At 42.7% G+C, this 17,348-nt stretch overlaps 1 protein-coding gene across 7 annotated transcripts in view; it reads right to left on the bottom strand.

Annotated features, from left to right (window-relative positions):
• Window positions 1-17,348, bottom strand: part of LOC143776520 (teneurin-2-like) — a 3,926,626-nt gene that overhangs the window by 1,793,914 nt on the left and 2,115,364 nt on the right. For all 7 annotated transcript variants that reach the window (XM_077265978.1, XM_077265979.1, XM_077265980.1 and 4 more), the window contains one exon: window positions 5,803-5,998. In XM_077265978.1, coding sequence (XP_077122093.1) covers window positions 5,803-5,998 — 196 coding nt within the window. The remainder of the gene's footprint in view (window positions 1-5,802; window positions 5,999-17,348) is intronic.

Below are 17,348 nucleotides of genomic sequence, written 5' to 3'. Positions count from 1 at the left end.
ATAGAGATGGATTCGGTTAAGGATCAGGCCATTCATGATTGGATTCAACCCACATATGTGAAGAGCCTTCAGAAATTTTTGGGCTTTGCTAATTTTTATCGCCGTTTCATTGCTAACTTCTCCAGTGTGGTTAAACCCTTGACCGATTTGACGAAGAAAGGCGCTGATGTGATGAATTGGTCCTCTGCGGCTGTCTCTGCCTTTCAGGAACTTAAATGCCAATTTACTTCTGCCCTGGTGTTGCGTCAACCAGATGTTTCTCTTCCGTTTCAGGTTGAGGTTGACGCTTCTGAGATTGGGGCAGGGGCCGTTTTGTCTCAGAGGGATCCTGTTGGTTCCTTGATGAAACCGTGTGCCTTCTTTTCCCGTAAGTTTTCGCCCGCTGAACGCAATTATGATGTCGGCAATCGGGAGTTGTTGGCTATGAAGTGGGCGTTTGAGGAGTGGCAACATTGGCTCGAGGGAGCTAAGCACCGTATTGTGGTCTTGACCAATCATAAAAATCTGATTTACCTCGAGTCTGCCAGGCGGCTGAATCCTAGACAGGCTCGATGGTCCTTGTTTTTTTCCCGTTTTGATTTCGTGGTCTCGTATCTTCCGGGTTCTAAGAATATTAAGGCTGATGCCCTCTCTAGGAGTTTTTTGCCTGATTCTCCTGAGGTCCTTGAACCGGTCGGCATTCTGAAAAAAGGTGGTGGTCTTTTCTGCCATTTCCCCTGATTTACGACGGGTTCTTCGGGAATTTCAGGCTGACAAACTGACCGCTGTCCAGTGGGGAAACTGTTTGTTCCTGATAGATGGACTAGTAGAGTGATTTCTGAGGTTCATTGTTCTGTGTTGGCTGGCCATCCTGGTATTTTTGGTACCAGAGATTTGATTGGTAGGTCCTTTTGGTGGCCTTCTTTGTCACGTGATGTGCGTTCTTTTGTGCAGTCCTGTGGGACTTGTGCGCGGGCCAAGCCTTGTTGTTCCCGTGCTAGTGGGTTGCTTTTGCCTTTGCCGGTCCCTGAGAGGCCCTGGACGCATATTTCTATGGATTTTATTTCTGATCTTCCGGTTTCCCAGAAGATGTCTGTCATCTGGGTTGTTTGTGACCGGTTCTCTAAGATGGTCCATTTGGTGCCTTTGCCTAAATTGCCTTCCTCTTCTGATTTGGTTCCATTGTTTTTTCAGCATGTGGTTCGTTTGCATGGTATTCCGGAGAATATTGTGTCCAACAGAGGGTCCCAGTTTGTTTCTCGGTTTTGGCGGGCCTTTTGTGCTAAGCTGGGCATTGATTTGTCTTTTTCTTCCGCATTTCATCCTCAGACAAATGGCCAGACCGAACGAACTAATCAGACTTTAGAAACTTATCTGAGATGCTTTGTGTCGGCTGATCAGGATGATTGGGTGGCTTTCTTGCCATTGGCCGAGTTTGCCCTTAATAATCGGGCTAGTTCGGCTACCTTGGTTTCGCCCTTCTTTTGTAATTTTGGTTTTCATCCTCGTTTTTCTTCGGGGCAGGTTGAGCCTTCTGACTGTCCTGGTGTGGATTCTGTGGTTGACAGGTTGCAGCAGATTTGGGCTCATGTGGTGGACAATTTGGTTTTGTCTCAGAAGGAGGCTCAACGTTTTGCTAACCGTCGTCGGTGTGTTGGTTCCCGGCTTCGGGTTGGGGATCTGGTCTGGTTGTCTTCCCGTCATGTTCCTATGAAGGTTTCTTCCCCTAAGTTTAAACCTCGCTTTATTAGTCCTTATAGGATTTCTGAGATTATTAATCCGGTGTCTTTTCGATTGGCCCTTCCGGCTTCTTTTGCTATCCATAATGTCTTCCATAGATCTTTATTGTGGAAATATGTGGTGCCCGTTGTTCCCTCTGTTGATCCTCCGGCCCCTGTGTTGGTTGATGGGGAGTTGGAGTATGTGGTTGAGAAGATTTTGGATTCTCGCTTTTCGAGGCGGAGGCTTCAGTACCTTGTTAAATGGAAGGGTTATGGCCAGGAGGATAATTCTTGGGTTTTTGCCTCTGATGTCCATGCTGCTGATTTGGTCCGTGCCTTTCATCTGGCTCATCCTGATTGGCCTGGGGGCTCTGGTGAGGGTTTGGTGACCCCTCTTCAAGGGGGGGTACTGTTGTGAATTCTGCTCTTGGGTTCCCTCCGGTGGTTGTTGGTAGTAATGCAGTTGTCCCTGGGTTGCAATCCTGGGCAGGTGTCCCTGCTGATTGCAGCTCTGACTGGGATATTTAGGTGTGCAGGATTCATTAGCCCTTGCCAGTTGTCCATTGTTCTTGGAGGTTTTGCATCTCTGTCTGGTTCCTCCTGCCCTTCTTTCAAATCAGCAAAGATAAGTGTCTGGTTTCGTTTCTACAGCACACATGCTGTGTGCTTTACAATTCAGTACTATTCAATGTTTTTTCTTGTCCAGCTTAGACTGTGTTTGGATATTTCAGTTAAGTTGGATTCTCAGGAGATGCATGTCTTTAGTTAGATGGTGGAATTTTTGTATTATCTGCTGTGGATATTTTTAGGGTTTTAATACTGACCGCTTAGTATTCTGTCCTATCCTTTCCTATTTAGCTAGCGTGGCCTCTTTTGCTAAATCCTGATTTCTGCCTGCGTGTGTCTTTCCTCTAATACTCACAGTCAATATTTGTGGAGGGCTGCCTATCCTTTGGAGTTCTGCTCTGAGGCAAGATAGAATTCCCATTTCCATCTATAGGGGTATATAGTCCTCCGGCTGTGTCGAGGTGTCTAGGATGTGTTAGGTACACCCCACGGCTACTTCTAGTTGCGGTGACAGTTTAGGGTTTGCGGTCAGTACAGGTTCCACCTACTCCTGAGAAAGTCTAATGCGATTCCAAGGTCACCGGATCATAACAGGTCCTGGTGCCGTCCGGTCCCATGGGCGTCGCGGTCCGGCGCCTCCCATCTTCATAAAATGACATCCTCTTCTTTTCTTCCTGCCACAGTTCCTGCGCAGGCATACTTTGTCTGCCCTGTTAAGGGCAGAGCAAAGTACTGCAGTGCTTAGGCACCGGGCATCTTTGACCTTTCCAGGCGCCTGCGCTCTGCAGTACTTTGCTCTGCCCTCAACAGGGCAGACAAAGTACGCCTGTGCAAGAGCCGTGGCAGGAAGAAAAGAAGAGAACATCATCGCATGAAGATGGGAGGCGACGGACCTGGACCACGATGCCCATCGGACCGGAACGCACCGAGACCGCCCCTGGGTGAGTATAAAAAACCTGTTTTTCTTATTTTGCAGGTTACATTGGGGGCTTATCTACAGCATTACAGAATGCTGTAGATAAGCCCCTGATGCTGGTGGTCTTAGCTTATAGGTAAATTTTGGGGCGACAGATTCCTCTTGAATGTATCAGCACCCCCCACTGCACATGCCCCTAGAAGAAGCGAGCAGCGAAATGGAGCCCATCAGGCAGGAGGTGTGAGCACAGCCCCACTGCTAACACTTGTGGTCAGTACTTCCAGCTGCACAATCTATTCACCAGCCTCATTAAGCTAATTAATGTTTTAATGGGTATTTTTTAACCCCTACTTTGGCTATCCAGCATATAGACTGTGCATTTATTTTATACTGCTGTGTGTTTATCCTTAGCTAATTGTCAGATAAACCTAATTCAGGTACCAGCATATAGGCTTATCCATTTTATGCACTAAATGTTTCTTAATTGTGATACACGTATTCTTTTGAAATTAACTTATTTATTGACATCTTATTATTGTCCTGTTATCACTTTACTTATAGTGCTAAGATACTGTGCTGTGTCTCCCCCTCTACATGGAGATTTTAGCCCTGTTTTTTTTACATATCCATTTTAAATTGATTACTAATAAGCTTTGTATTTTTAACGGGAACCTGTCACCCCGTTTTTTCCGTATGAGATAAAAATAGCGTTAAATAGGGCCTGAGCTGTGCATTACAATAGTGTATTTTGTGGGCCCTGATTCCCCACCTATGCTGCCGAAATACGTTACCAAAGTAGCCGTTTTCGCCTGTCAATCAGGCTGGTCTGGTCAAATGGGCATGGTGACATCGCTGTTTCTTCCTCCAGATCTTGCTTATTTTTCCGTTGGTGGCATAGTGGTTTGCGCATGCCCAAGTGCCGAATCCACTGCATAGGTGAGGAAAAAGAGCGCGATCTGCGCTATTCCCCTGGTGATCGGTGGGGGCGGCCATCTTCCTTGGCAGCACGTGCGCAGATGGAGTGCTCTGCTGCCCGGGGCTTCAGGAAAATGGCCGTGGGATGCCGCGCGTGCGCAGATGGAGATCGCGGTGGCCATTTTACTGAAGCCGAGATGCGAACTCTGCATAAGGAAAATGTTAATGTTGATGATTATGGCTTACAGCCAATTAAAGCCCAAAAGTCATTATCTCACTAAATTAGAATAATAAATTTTCAGGTGGATTCCAACTGGAACCAACCTGAAAAAGTGCCAAAATGACTTGTTTTGCATATGTTTAATTATTTTAACTGCTTCTGCTTTGAAAGCTATAAAGTAGCTAAAAAAGTGACGTCTATCCTTTTGTTTTCAGCTTGAAAGCTGCCGCTATATTATGCTGTACATGAAATTGCACATAGGAGAAAGAACAGAGTTTTTAAGCTATGAGAATTCTTAATTTATATGATAAAAAAGATATTACAAAGACTAACAAAACAGTACATAGGTAACGAAGCAAGGTATGCACCTTTGCATCACTGAAGGTCATATTTATATATTCAAGGGAAACACCGCCGACATTTTCATGAAGTGTCTTCTGCTTCCAAAACTATGCAGGTTTGCAGGCATCAATATGTACATACCCATACTCTATAAACACCTACTTGTGCTATTTGTTGGACTAGGTTCTTGGTGATTTCAAATGTGACCTCTGGTATTTGGGTAAGTGAAGAGAACCCTGGTCTACTTACACTGCTGAGTAATAAAATATTAAGGAGAATCTCCATAGGCTATTGAATAGTAGAATTTCACGAATTCCCTACATATTATGAAATTCCCAGAATCAGACATACTCAAAAATAAAAGGACAATCAACGCTATACCCCCATCAATGTTCATTGAAGCATTGTGTTGGCAGATTTGCCTAGTATTCCAACTTGACCCTTTTCATTTGTAATAGCCTGTTTACTTCTGCTGAACTTCCACTGATCACACATCATGGGCCTTTCTTTTGGAGAAGCCCTCATTGTATTATTTCTCTACATACTATTACTGTCTGTATGTTTTTAACTAGAAAGTAATTAGATTTTTTGAGTACTTTGTAGTACCTGAGATTGTATGGGCAAGTGCTACATCTCTACATTTCAACTTCTTTTTTGTTAATATCAACAATGCAGTATATAGGCTACTTTTTTTGAACCTCAGGACACAAGTTGTCAAGAATTGAGCTTTGACTGGTTTAGGGTAAATTTACATGAGACGTAAAGCTATAGATATTCTGTGTGAATTTGTGCACATAAGATTTTAGGCAGATAATGGGACCTGCCATGTAGAGGGGTAAAAATCACGGTAAATTGCAATCTCAATGTGGGTTTAGAAGGGTAACAGGATTTTGAAAAGGGAATTATTTTTTTCCCAGAAAAAACCCTAATCTTGCTCATTAGCTGTGCTTGCTGTAAATCGCAGACTCTTTTACTTTAATGGTGATATGGTGTGATATCAGACAGAGCCAATAGACAAGACAGGCCGTATTTTGGTGGGAAAAAACATCTGAAGTAAGCACTAACACAGTTTGGAATGAAATTGTAACCTTGTCATACACTATATTACAAGTACAGCACATATAACAAAGGAAGATGCTTACCTAGTACAACTGTATTGAACGATACAATTTCCTTGTCCTTCCCATCATTGTAAAAGGCTAAGTGCCAAATTCCAACATCCAAGTACTGGACAAACACTGCCTCATTTTGCACCAGTGTCTGAATGCTGCGACGCTCTCTTGGGGATTCTATCACACTCCACTTTTCCTTGCCATCCAAACGTTCCATGAAGTCATACTGCAAATGGAAATAATGTTAGAGCTTAATTGAGATGTTACACCGGGTGAAAACAGGATGTAAACTCTACTAATTGTAATATCACATTAGTTTAATTCAAACATAATGTTCAGATTTGAAGCATGTGTGGTTTCGGTAACATTAACACACCATGATATATATTACTGTTACAATATGTACGGTAAGTAGCTTACAGATTTCATTGGTGCATAGGAAAAAATGAAAGTATCATAAGTACAAAATATTAGAACCTTGTGGCCCTAATACATCATTTTCAATTCTTTTGTCACCTTCCTTTTTAGTTGCCATTTTTTGCACAAAATTTTTCAAAATGGCTCACGGGATGTTAGGGTTTGAGGAACGCACCAAATATATTTATTGAGGTGATTGGTGCGTTCACAACCCGGGATCCACCGTGCAGGAATATCCTGCTGCTAAGTGGATGGCGGCGCTATATGGCGGTAATAACCAGCTCTGTTAGCTTCACAGAGTGGCCGAGAAGACAAAGCTCTGTGCCCTGTTAACTGTCACAGAGACACAGGCTAACTACCCAGACGCGAGCAGTCAGTGGTCATTCATGCATACTACTCTCCTCGACGGAGGTGCCAGCATTATAAGGGCTTGTTTCAGCCGGGTCCCTGAACACATTCACACAAATGACCACAATGGCGCGAAGCATGTAACGTATGAAGATACTAGCGAATGGCCGTGCGGCCATGCGAGCCTTAAATAGCTGCAGTACCTACAGGACCTTAAAGAAGAGGACCAATGAGAGATTGCCATACCTGAACCCTGGGCATGCTCAGTGTGTGCAGAGCAGGACTTAGTCCAAGCACCTATAGGACCTTCCTGAAAGGACCAATGGACTTGGCTGCAGAAGCTGAACATGTGACCCCTGATCTCCAGTGAGAGATCTTGCCCTGGGCATGCTCAGTATGTGCAAAGCAGGACTTAGTCCCAGAAAAGCCTGTTCGCCGTAGATCAGTGCAGGGTACAATAGTAGAGCCTGGAGAGGCAGCAATAACCCTTTGCACTGAATAAGACTCAGTGAGACGCTGGGACCGACGTCTCCGCTGAGCCGGCTCCACTGCGGCCAATGGAGAATGGGAGACCGCAGCAGAGACGGATCGAGATTCCCCCTGTGCAGCAGAGGAAACTCGACTCCTAACACGGGATTCATGAATTTGGAGCAAAGTCAAAACTTGTTAGTGTAAAAAAAGCACTTTTCATATAAATACTGGAATTCTCAAAAATACATCAGAGGGGAGTGGAGTGGAATTGTGTCAAATTTTGTGACACTTTTAAAAAGTCACAATTGATGTATCCAGCAAAAAAACACTAAAAATTCTAAACGACATCCCCAAGCCGGAAATCAAAATGTACAGACAACCACATACTGTATAGACTTCAACAAGGAACAAACAAAATAAGGAATTGGGTGCAAAACACACAAAAATAGACAAAAAAGAGGCGCAAAGGCAATGATGAATTATGGTCCGATTTTCTGTTAAACATGAAACCACAAAAATTAAGACAGGTGTTCTTATCGTTTAATTTTACAAAATCTTCTTTGTATAGGCGCATTTAATCTTCTAACCTTTATTAATGGTCATTTACAGATGAAGAAAACCACAACTTTAGTTTTTGCGCTGTTCCATCTAAGGCAGATTTGTATTTTTTAAAGATCTTATTTTAATTAGGATAAAAAAATAACAGATTCTAAGGGATTCCACTTAATTTCCATCTGTTAGTTCAGCATAAAGTAGAAGACAACTGCTATTACAAGTCACTACATACACGTGACACACTTGTCCAAAGCCACCAGCCTCCCAATAACTCTACAGACTAAAAAGACAAGCTAGTGTTAGCCTGTTACAAAAAAACCCCATAAAAATCCTGTGTCGGTAGCAAGTGTTAATTACGTTTAGCACTATGTCAGCTGATACACTGTTCTATAGCCAGATTGGTTCAGAGAGGAAAACAGTAGAATTTAACTAATTTTGTGGTACTGAAAATGAATATGATGCTTAAATTTGCTGATTGGCTCTAATTTTCAAGACCAGAGAAGGTTATAATGATTTATAAAACCTTTCATGCAGGAATATTCTATCTTTATTATTACATTATCATTATTGCATTGTTAGTAGCTAGACTGTTACATCATTTATTTTGTCTATTGTGTTTTCAGTATTGTATCATCTTAAGGTGACCAATGAAGAAACATCAACTCGACTCTGATGACGTAATCTTAATTACTTTTATAAATGCTCTTTGTGTAAGGTATACAGTACCACAAACTGAAGAAATGCCAGTTCCAAAAGTACCAGAAACAGTTTCAGTTGAGTCAACTGAGGAACAATCTCTTGTTAGAGATTTGGATCTGCCCAAGATTGTGCTTTAAAGTTCCAGGCTATAGAAGTCGAATCTCCTAGCGAGCGATGTTCAGATTTCTTTGTTCCACAACCATAATGGGTGATCCAACAACATCAACAGTTTAACGGCAGCTCTGAAGATTAGTAGAAATCCAGAGGAATAGAGGCTCCTCATCGATTCATCCAAAACAAGCCTAAAAGCCGTCTTGCACAATGGCAATGCACTACCTTCAATTCCATCTAGTTATGCACTCCACATGATAGAAACCTATAACAATATAAAACAGCTGTTGAGGTGCCTGAAATATGACAAACATTTGTGGCCCCACTGGTGACTTAAAGGTAGTTGCATTCTTACTTAGTGTCCAGGATGGATACGCAAAGTACAGCTGCTTTCTGTGTGAGAGAGTAACTATCACCTATCACTATTTATCCTGCTCAGACCTGCCACATCTCACCTGAGCAATAAGGTTGTTTGGATCCTGTTCATTTGATAAAATGCTTGTTCTTTTGGCATTTTTATATTTGGCATGAACTGTTTTCCCATCGTAATTTTGGGATGCTGCCCGTGCGACATACATCAGTGTGATTAGCTTACTAGTCACCTGGTTTAACTTAGAAAAATTTGATAGATTCATGATCCTGTCCTAATGCATGACAGTGATAACTACAGATATGTAATTTTCAAAACCAATCCCCCTTTCTTCATAAGCTATAGGCAAAACATCTGGGTTGTGCAACATTTTGTACTGTGTATTTACATTGTGCATTGCTTTTAATGCTTGCTAGTTTTTGGAGTGCACTTTGAGCATTGCTACAGTAGTGGCAAAAGTTTTGAGACTAAGGACTTATTCACACATTAATTTTCTCACGTTCAAGTGCGATCTGTTTTTATAACATATAGCACTCACACCTATGTCAGTCTATGGGGCAGTTAACGTGCTCAATTTTTTCCCTCAGGCTGAGTGGTTCGTGCAAAATTGTGGAGTTGTGTCTGATATTGATTCAAGTGTTGCATCAAATTTGGCAATGCAAGTCCATCGGTCAGTGAAAAAATTAGACAGCATTCAGAAGCCATCCATTTGCTGTCTGTTTTTCATTGACTGATACAGTGGCATGAAACATTTTGGGCACCCCTGGTCAAAATTACTGTTATTGTGAACAGTTAAGCAAGTTGAAGATGAAACGATCTCTAAAAGGGGCTAACGTTAAAGAAGACTTTTTTTTTACATTTAGTTGGTGGCTACTAGGTACTAACCATGCAAAAGTTTGGATACTCTGCATGATTAGTACCTAGTAGACACAGACAAATGTAAAAAAAATATTTTTCAGCTCACCCATAGTAATTCCCTATTGGATTTCACAGGACAAAGTATGGGATCACATCTTTGCCAGATGTAGGAGCAAGGTGCACATAGCAGAAGGGATCCAGCTTCAGTAATTAGTATTAGAGTCATTAAAATAGAGGCAATAGATGTGACATATTAGTAATATAGTGGGGTATGGAAGGTGCGAGGGAGAAAACTAGACGCGCTTCGAAAACTTGGCGTGTTCTTAAACACGCCAAGTGCTTTTCCTGAAATTCTCTGACCTCTTTTCTCAACACATACTTTTGATCGTTGTAGCTAAATAATTCTATTTTAAATTCTTCCACAGGGCTGAAATGTATCAGTCTGGTTTAGATGTTCTTTTGCATACTTCTGATGCTGAATTTTATGGTGAGGATGCAGGAGAGATTTTCTTCTGATGACTCTTCCATGAAGGCCCTATTTGTGCATGTTTCTCTGAACAGTAGAACAATGTACCACAATTCCAGATTCTGCTAAATATTTCTGAAGGTCTTTTGCAGTCAAGCCGTGGTTCTGATTTGCTTCTCTAGCAATCCTATGAGATGCTTTCTCTGAAATTTTGCTTGGTCCCCCAGACCTTATCTTGACTTCCACTGTTCCTGTTAACTGCAATTTCTTAATTACATTTTGAACTGAGGAAAGGGCAACTTTAATACGCATTGCTATCGTCTTTTAGCTTTCACCTGCTTTGTGGGCCTTCACTATTTTCATTTTCAGGGTGCTAGGAGGCTGCTTAGAAGGACTCATGGCTGCAGTCTTTTGGCACAAGAATAGAGGAGGCCGGATTTTTATAAAGCTGGTAAATTTTCATCACCTGGCCTTTCCTAGCAATGATAGGGAACAATCCATAGCCCTACCAGACTAATTAAAGTCTTAAACCTTAGTCATCAGCCCACTTTCCTTTTTGTAATTTTTAAAATTTAAAAAATGACAAAATTATATGTATATATATATATATATATATATATATATATATATATATATATATATATATATATACGACTCAAAAAAATAAAAGGAGCACTAAAATAAAATAAAATATCACATCCTGGATATCACTTAATGAAATATTTCAGTTGCAAATCTTTATTCATTACATAGTGGTATGTTTTGAGAACAATTAAACATAGAAATGTAAATCTATGTAAATCAAAATAAATATCCCATGGAGGTCTGGATTTGGAATGATACTCAAAATCAAAATGGAAAATCAAATTACTGTCTGATCCAACTTCAGTGGAAATGCCTCAAGACAAGGAAATGATGCTCAGTAGTGTGCGTTGCCTCCATGGGCCTGTATGATCCCCCTACAATGCCTGGTCATGCTCCTGATGAGGCGGCGGATAGTCTCCTGAGGAATCTCCTCTCAGACCTGGACTAAAGCATCCGCCAACTCTTGGACAGTCTATGGTGCAACGTGACGTTGGTGGATGATGCGATACATGATGCCCCAGATGTGTTCAATCTAATTCAGGTTTGGGGAATGGGCGGGCCAGTCCAAAACTTCAATGCCTTCATCTTGCAGGAACTGCTGACACACTCCAGCCACATGAGGTCTGGCATAGTCCTGCATTAGGAGGAACCCAGGGCCAACCGCACCTGCATATGGTCTCACAAGGGGTCTTAGGATCTCATCTCGGTACCTAATGGCAGTCAGGCTACCTCTGGCGAGCACATGGAGGGCTGTGCGGCCCTCCAAAGAAATGCCACCCACTGCCAAACCGGTCATGCTGGAGGATGTTGCAGGCAGCAGATCACTCTCCATGGCATCTCCAGACTCTGACACATCGGTCACATGTGCGCAGTGTGAACCTGCTTTCATCTGTGAAGAGCACAGGGCGCCAGTGGCAAATTTGCCAATCCTGGTGCTCTGTGGCAAAAGCCAATCGTCCTGCACAGTGTTGGGCTGTGAGCACAACCCCCATCTGTGGATGTCGGGCACACAGACAATCCTCATGGAGTCAGTTTCTAACCGTTTGTGCAGACACTTACACATTTTTGGCCTGAAGGAGGTCATTTTGCAGGGCTCTGGCAGTGATCCTCCTGTTCCTCCTTGCACAAAAGCTGAGGTAGTGGTCCTGCTGCTGGGTTGTTGCCTACCTACTGCCCCCTCCACATCTCCTTGTGTACTAACCTGTCTCTTGTTAGTGCCTCCAGCCTCTGGACACTACACTGACAGAAACAGCAAGCCTTCTTGACACAGCTCGCATTGATGTGCCATCCTGGATGAGCTGCACTACCTGAGCCACTTGTGTGGGTTGTAGAGTTTGTCACATTCTACCATGAGTGTGAAAGCACAATCAACATTCAAAAGTGACCAAAACATCAGCCAGAAAGCATTGGTACTGAGATGTGGTCTGTGGTCCCCACCTGCAGAACCACTCCATTATTGAGTGTGTCTTGATAATTGCCAATAATTTCCATCTGTTGTCTATTCCATTTGCACAACAGCATGTGAAATTGATTCTCAAACAATGTTGCTTTCTAAGTGGACAGTTTGATTTCACAGAAGTTTGATCTACTTGGAGTTATATTCTGTTGTTTAAGTGTTCCCTTTATTTTTTGAGCAGTGTATATAAATATCTAATATATAAAGCTGAATGTGTGTGTGTATGTATGTGTGTGTGTGTATGTCCGGGATTCACACCTGCACTGTCGCAGCTACAGCCACAAAATTTTGCACAGTCACACGTCTGGCCCCCTAGAGCATCATAGGCCATATTGTGAGGTGAAATGTTAACCCCGCGCGTTCCAATTCACCAAACAATTTTGCCCCTATCTACATAATGGGGAAAAAGTGAAAGGAAAAGTGTTGGAGACAAATTGACAGCTGCCAGATGTGAACAAGGGGGACTTAAAGAATGAGAGCGATGGCGCAAAAGAGTATATACCATACAGTTGCTAAGGTGGGGCCCCAACATGGGATACTTACCACACACGGGGATATGAACACACCCACAAAATGCGCCACACACTACCACGTGCTTGAACACATATACCACCCTCAGCACACATTTCACCACACATACACCAACCTCGCCACATAAAAGTCGAAACACAAAAGTCACCATTCAAAACTCGCCACGCGAAAAATTCGCCACATGCAAAACTAGGCTCACGGAAAAATAGCCACACGTGCAAAACTCACCTCATGGAAAACTTGCCACACACAAAACTTGCACACATGAAAAAATTGCCACATGCACAAAAGTTGCAACACATGCAAAAGTTGCCTCACACAAAACTTGCACATACTCAAAACGCACCAAACATAAAACTTGCCCCGCGCAAAACTCGCCATGCGCAAAACTTGCTGCACACAACTTGCTGCCCACAACTTGCTACACTAACCTGTCATATGCAGCTCGACACACAAAAAGTTGCTACACGCATGTCGCCACACAAAACTCATCTCACAAAAGTAGCTACATGCATGTCCTTGCACAAAACTCATCTCACAAAAGTCGCTACATGTATGTTGCCACACGCAACTCAACACACACAACTTGACACATGAAACTCACCCTAAAACACACACAAGTCTGGCATTATCCTTCAAAAATAAAAATCTGATTAATAAGCAGACAAAATACAAGAGCAACAAATGTGCCATATAGGAAATACGGCAGCTGTCAGTCACATGACCTGTCTATTATTTGTATGTGTGAGCTAATATATACTGCCAGGGGGGAGGGCTTCCTGTTGGCTGGGATTTATCAGGCTGCCAATAGCAACCAATCACAGCTCAGCTTTTATTTTGCTACAGTTAATTAATCTGAGCTCTGATTGGTTAATATAGGCAACAAAGGACATTCTCAGTATAACAAAGCTTGTGTGAGGTAATAGCAACTCAGTTAGGGTGTGTTGGTAGAAAGGCTGATGTCAGTCACATTACCTCTATGTGAGAGGATATAGAAACTGCCAGTTACAGACTATTTTTACCACAATAATGCCTCATAAGAAAAGGAATTCCGTAGCACAAATGTCAGCTGATGCGAAAAGAAAAGCTGCATTACAGGCCGATGAAAAATGTGAAGACTGAGAAACAAGGCTGACACACATGAGGACAGCAGCTGCTTCCTCAAGAGCCAATATACTTTCTGAGCAGAGGGAAGCAAGGCTTGCAGACAAGAGAACAAGAGCTGCTTCCTCAATGGCCAATGAACTTTCTGAGGAGAGGGAAGCAAGGCTTGCAGACAAGAGAACAAGAGCTGCTTCCTCAAGGACCAATTAACTTTCTGAGGAAAGGGAAGTGAGGCTTGCAGACATGAAAACAAGAGCTGCTTCCTCAAGAGCTAATGAACTTTCTGAGGAGAGGGAAGCGAGGCTTGCAGACATGAAAACAAGAGCTGCTTCCTCAAGGGCCAATGAACTTTCTGAGGAGAGGGAAGCGAGGCTTGCAGACAAGAGAACAAGAGCTGCTTCCTCAAGAGCCAATGAACTTTCTGAGGAGAGGGAAGCGAGGCTTGCAGACATGAAAACAAGAGCTGCTTCCTCAAGGGTCAATTAACTTTCTGAGGAGAGGGAAGCGAGGCTTGCAGACAAGAGAACAAGAGCTGCTTCCTCAAGAGCCAATGAACTTTCTGAGGAGAGGGAAGTGAGGCTTGCAGACAAGAGAACAAGAACTGCTTCCTCAAGAGCCAATGAACTTTCTGAGGAGAGGGAAGTGAGGCTTGCAGATAAGAGAAGAAAAGCTGCTTCCTCAAGGGCCATTGAGTCATCTCAGCAGAGAGAAGGCCGACTTGCCACTAAGAGAATTGCTATTTCTTCCACCTGGGCACAGGAAATGGTTGGAGATTTGAAACATGCTGCCTTTTGTTACCAGTCAGACATAAACTATCAGGATAATCCTAAAGTTCAGATAGGAAAAATGGATGTGGTCTGCATGTACTGCAGTGCCCTAAAATGGAAAGATGAACCGCCAGGTTTATGCTGTGCAAATGGCAAGATAAAACTTCCACCTCTCCTGTCACTACCAGATCCCCTAAAGTCTCTGATGACAGGTACCAGTACAATATCAAAGCATTTCTTGGACAACATCAGGAAGTACAGCTCCTGCTTCCAAATGACATCATTTGGTGCAACAAAAGAAATGTTTACAACAGCATTTATGTCGACATTTAAAGTTCAAGGACAGGTTTACCACTCAGTTGGCTCACTGCTTCCATTACAAGGAGAAGAACCTCAATTTCTTCAACTCTTCTTCATGGGAAATGCAGAAGCAGAGGCTCAGCGGAGATGCTCTTTAATTCCTAACACTCACCTTGATATTGTCACTATTTTGCAGCAGTTCCTTCACTCCAACAATCCATATGTTCAACTTTTCAAGACTGCACTTGAATGCATGTCAAATGACGATTACAAGGTTGTCATTCGAGCTGACAAAACATCACAAGGAGAACATCAGTGACATTTCAATGCTCCCACATTTGATGAGGTAGCCATCTTGATTGTAGGTAATGATTTTCAAAGCCGTGACATTGTGCTTCAGAAAAGGAACAATAGTTTGCAACGAGTAGCAGAAACTCACAGGTCCTATGATGCACTGCAATATCCAATCATCTTTTGGAAGGGACAGGATGGCTATCACTTTGGAATTCCTCAGACAGATCCTACAACAGGCAACCCTTCAGGAAAAAAAGTGTCTGCCATGGACTTCTATGCATATAGGATCATGACAAGTTTTGCAGAGGAAAATCACATCTTGAAATGCAAACACCTCTTCCACCAATTTATTCTTGACATGTATGCAAAGATTGAGAGTGAACGTCTTTTATATATCTGATTAAATCAAAAGAAGCTCAGGGCAGAGGAATATATTCACCTTAGAGATGCTGTTGCAAATGATGCTGATCCAAAAGAGTTGGGGATAATGGTTATTCTTCCATCAACTGTCACTGGAAGCCCACGACACATGCATGAATACACACAGGATGCAACGACTTATGTGAGAAAGTATGGCCGTCCAGACCTTTTCATCACCTTTACTTGCAATCCTGCCTGGGAGGAAATTGGAGGGCACCTGTTGCCAGGCCATAAAACAGTGAACCGCCATGACCTTATTGCTTGGGTTTTCAAACAGAAACTTTCCAAAATGACTAATCTCATCACAAAATCACATATTTATGGTGAGACGCAGTGCTGGATGTATTCAGTTGAATGGCAAAAAAGAGGCCTTCCTCATGCCCACATCTTGATCTGGCTGAAGCAAAAAATACAGCCTACCGAAATTGACAATATCATAAGTGCCAAATTGCCAGACCTTCAGATTGACCCATTGCTGTTTGACACATCACAAAAAACATGATTCATGGTCCGTGTGGGAGTCTCAACAAAAATTCTCCCTGTATAATTGATGCCACGATCCCTGGTCAAAGAAACCCAAACAGGACAAGATGGATATCCAGTCTACCAAAGAAGAAAGCCAGGGGATGGTGGTTTCACAGCAAAGCTCAAAATGTGTGTTGGACCATCACTCCAAGAGATAGAAATTGACAACAGGTGGGTAGTGCCTTACAACCCTTTGCTCTCAAAAATCTTCCAGGCCCACATAAGTGTTGAATCTTGCCACTCTGTGAAATCAATCAAAGTAAGTGATCAAGCAGTTTTTGAACTCCAGAAACATGGACCAATTATTGATGAAGTGGAGGCATTCCAGATGGGCAGGTACATAAGCAGCAATGAAGCTGTTTGGAGAATACTAGGATTCTTCATTCATGAGCGCTACCCACCAGTTGTGCATCTGAGTGTGCACTTGGAAAATGGACAGAGAATGTATTTTAACCCTGCAAACTTGCAGCAGCAGCTCCTAACACCACCTAAGGCTGGTTTCACACTTCCGTTTTTTGCCGCTGCGTTTTAGCGATAAAAAATGCATGCATTTTTTTTTTCTATACTTAACATTAAAAACGCATGCTTTTTTTATGCTTGCATTTTGTTGCAGAAATGCAACCTGTAGTAATTTCTAGCAGCGTTTTTTTGCCGCAAAAAAACGCATGCGTTTTTTCACGGCAAAAAAATGTATTCCTGTCTATGTAAACGCATGCGTTTTTAAGCACATGCGTTTGCATGCGTTTATAAATGCATGGGTTTCTATAGAAAAACACAAGAAAACCCTAACCCTAACCCTAACCCTAGGGTTACTAGGGATCCTAACCCTAACCCTAACCCTAAGGTTAGGATCCCTAGTAACCCTAGGGATCCTAACCCTTAGAGTTAGGGTTAGGGTTAGGGTTAGGATCCCTAGGGTTAGGGTTAGGGTTAGGATCCCTAGGGTTAAGGGTTAGGATCCCTAGGGTTAGGGTTAGGGTTTGGGTTAGGGTTAGGATCCCTAGGGTTAGGGTTAGGGTTAGGATCCCTAGGGTTAGGGTTAGGGTTAGGGTTAGGGTTAGGATCCCTAGGGTTAGGGTTAGGGTTAGGATCCCTAGGGTTAGGGTTAGGATCCCTAGGGTTAGGGTTAGGGTTAGGATCCCTAGGGTTAGGGTTAGGGTTAGGATCCCTAGGGTTAGGGTTAGGATCCCTAGGGTTAGGGTTAGGGTTAGGATCCCTAGGGTTACTAGGGATCCTAACCCTAACCCTAACCCTAGCTATTTCTGTTTATAGTGGGTTTTCTAGTTGATTTTGATGATT

This window comes from Ranitomeya variabilis, chromosome 5 (genome assembly GCF_051348905.1).
Source record: "Ranitomeya variabilis isolate aRanVar5 chromosome 5, aRanVar5.hap1, whole genome shotgun sequence".
NCBI lineage: Eukaryota > Metazoa > Chordata > Amphibia > Anura > Dendrobatidae > Ranitomeya > Ranitomeya variabilis.
Note: the sequence above shows the minus strand (reverse complement) of the source record. Positions and strands in the feature narration are given on the sequence as shown.